The sequence below is a fragment of the Setaria italica genome, chromosome III (assembly GCF_000263155.2).
Source record: "Setaria italica strain Yugu1 chromosome III, Setaria_italica_v2.0, whole genome shotgun sequence".
NCBI lineage: Eukaryota > Viridiplantae > Streptophyta > Magnoliopsida > Poales > Poaceae > Setaria > Setaria italica.
In genome coordinates this window covers 49,960,160-49,961,819 of record NC_028452.1, presented here as the reverse complement: position 1 = coordinate 49,961,819, position 1,660 = coordinate 49,960,160, and the positions used below count along the sequence as shown (strand labels likewise).

Here is a 1,660-nt window from a genome sequence, read left to right as displayed (position 1 = left end):
CATCTCAATTATTCCAGCCAATATTCCAGGAAATTGGCATGCTGCATCTCAATTATTCCAGCCAATATTGACTACCCGGCCTCAATTCTCAACTGTACCTAGGTACTATATTATATTGTTGCATTATCGATCTCCCAAGTCCCAACAGTGCTGATGACTTTTCGACCCATCCCCTTCGCTCAGCAAGCCTATAAATACTCATGGCAACTTCTCCATGCTTCCTGCAAACACAGCTCACTTGTAGCAGACCAACCAGTAGTTGTCCAGTACCAATGGCGGCCTCCTCTGTCGTCGTCTTCCTCCTCCTCGCGGCCTTCGTCGCCGGCGCCAGCGCGGCCACCTTCACCATCAAGAACAACTGCCCCTACACGGTGTGGCCGGCGGCGACCCCCGTCGGCGGCGGCAGGCAGCTCAACTCAGGCCAGACGTGGACCCTCGACGTGCCCGCTGGCACCAGTTCCGGCAGGATCTGGGGCCGCACCGGCTGCTCCTTCAGCAACGGCCGCGGCCGGTGCGCTTCGGGCGACTGCGGCGGCGCGCTCTCCTGCACGCTCTCCGGGCAGCCGCCGCTGACTCTGGCCGAGTTCACCATCGGGAGCGGCGACAAGCAGGACTTCTACGACATCTCGGTGATCGACGGGTACAACCTGCCCATGGACTTCTCCTGCAGCAATGGCAGGAACCTGCAGTGCCGTGCCCCTCGCTGCCCCGACGCGTACCTGTTCCCCAGCGACAATTCCAAGAACCACCCGTGCCGTGGCAACAGCAACTACAGGGTCACCTTCTGCCCATGAACGGTGGTCGAACGATGGTGCAGTAATGCATCATCATGGCCACGTACGGGAAAGAAATAATAAGTTAATGAATGAATAAGACGACCTTTGGGTCGTGCATGCGTGCATGCATCTGATCTATACTATGTACTTTCATGGAACTTCAGTTAATAATTTGCACGTCTTCTGCTATCGCTACCCGAAACGGTAGATACGCGGAGTGTTAAATCTTTGCTGAGTACTTTATGTCGGGTACTCGGCAAACGCGCCATTTGCCGTGTGTCTCTGCGTATACACTCGACATACATAATACACTCGGCATACATCCTAGGTGCCGAGTTTTACAGAGAAAACACTTGGGCAAAAATTCAGACGACACTCGACAAAGATTTGACACTTGGTAACTCTCCAGCACGTGACTGGCACGTGCGCCGTCCATCAGGGGCTGTGTCGGCCGTTAGAACTTTGCCGAGTGTCCGTTATCAATACTTGGCAAACTAATTGTTTGCCGAGGGTTTTCTCTCGACACTCGGCAAAGTACTAGTTTGCCGAGTGTTTTTGGAGGCACTCGGCAAAAACAACTTTTTTCTCCTCTGCCCTCCACACTTTTTCTACTCCCCACATACGACATTTGGTATGACAACGCTGTCACCGTGACAGTCCGTTAATATTTTTTTGCCGAGGGTTTAACTTTGCCGAGTATTTTTTTGACACTCGGCAAAGACTTTGCATCTGTTTGCCGATGGAGAATGCCGAGTATTTTTAGGGCTTCGCCGAGTGCCTAGAGTACTCGGCAAAGCTACTGTTTCCCGTAGCGAATACTACGTGTCCATGCCCTGTGGATCGGATGACGAGGACTTAAAAGTCCCAGATGCAACTACCAGGTC

At 53.0% G+C, this 1,660-nt stretch overlaps 1 protein-coding gene across 1 annotated transcript; it reads left to right on the top strand.

The window, feature by feature from the left end:
* The first annotated feature begins 206 nt into the window (after nt 1-206).
* On the top strand, nt 207-1,001 carry LOC101764306 (thaumatin-like protein). Its single transcript, XM_004963211.2, has one exon. It carries the CDS (start codon nt 273-275, stop codon nt 792-794), a length of 522 nt encoding a protein of 173 aa, XP_004963268.1. The 5' UTR covers nt 207-272; the 3' UTR covers nt 795-1,001.
* Nucleotides 1,002-1,660: the final 659 nt, after the last annotated feature.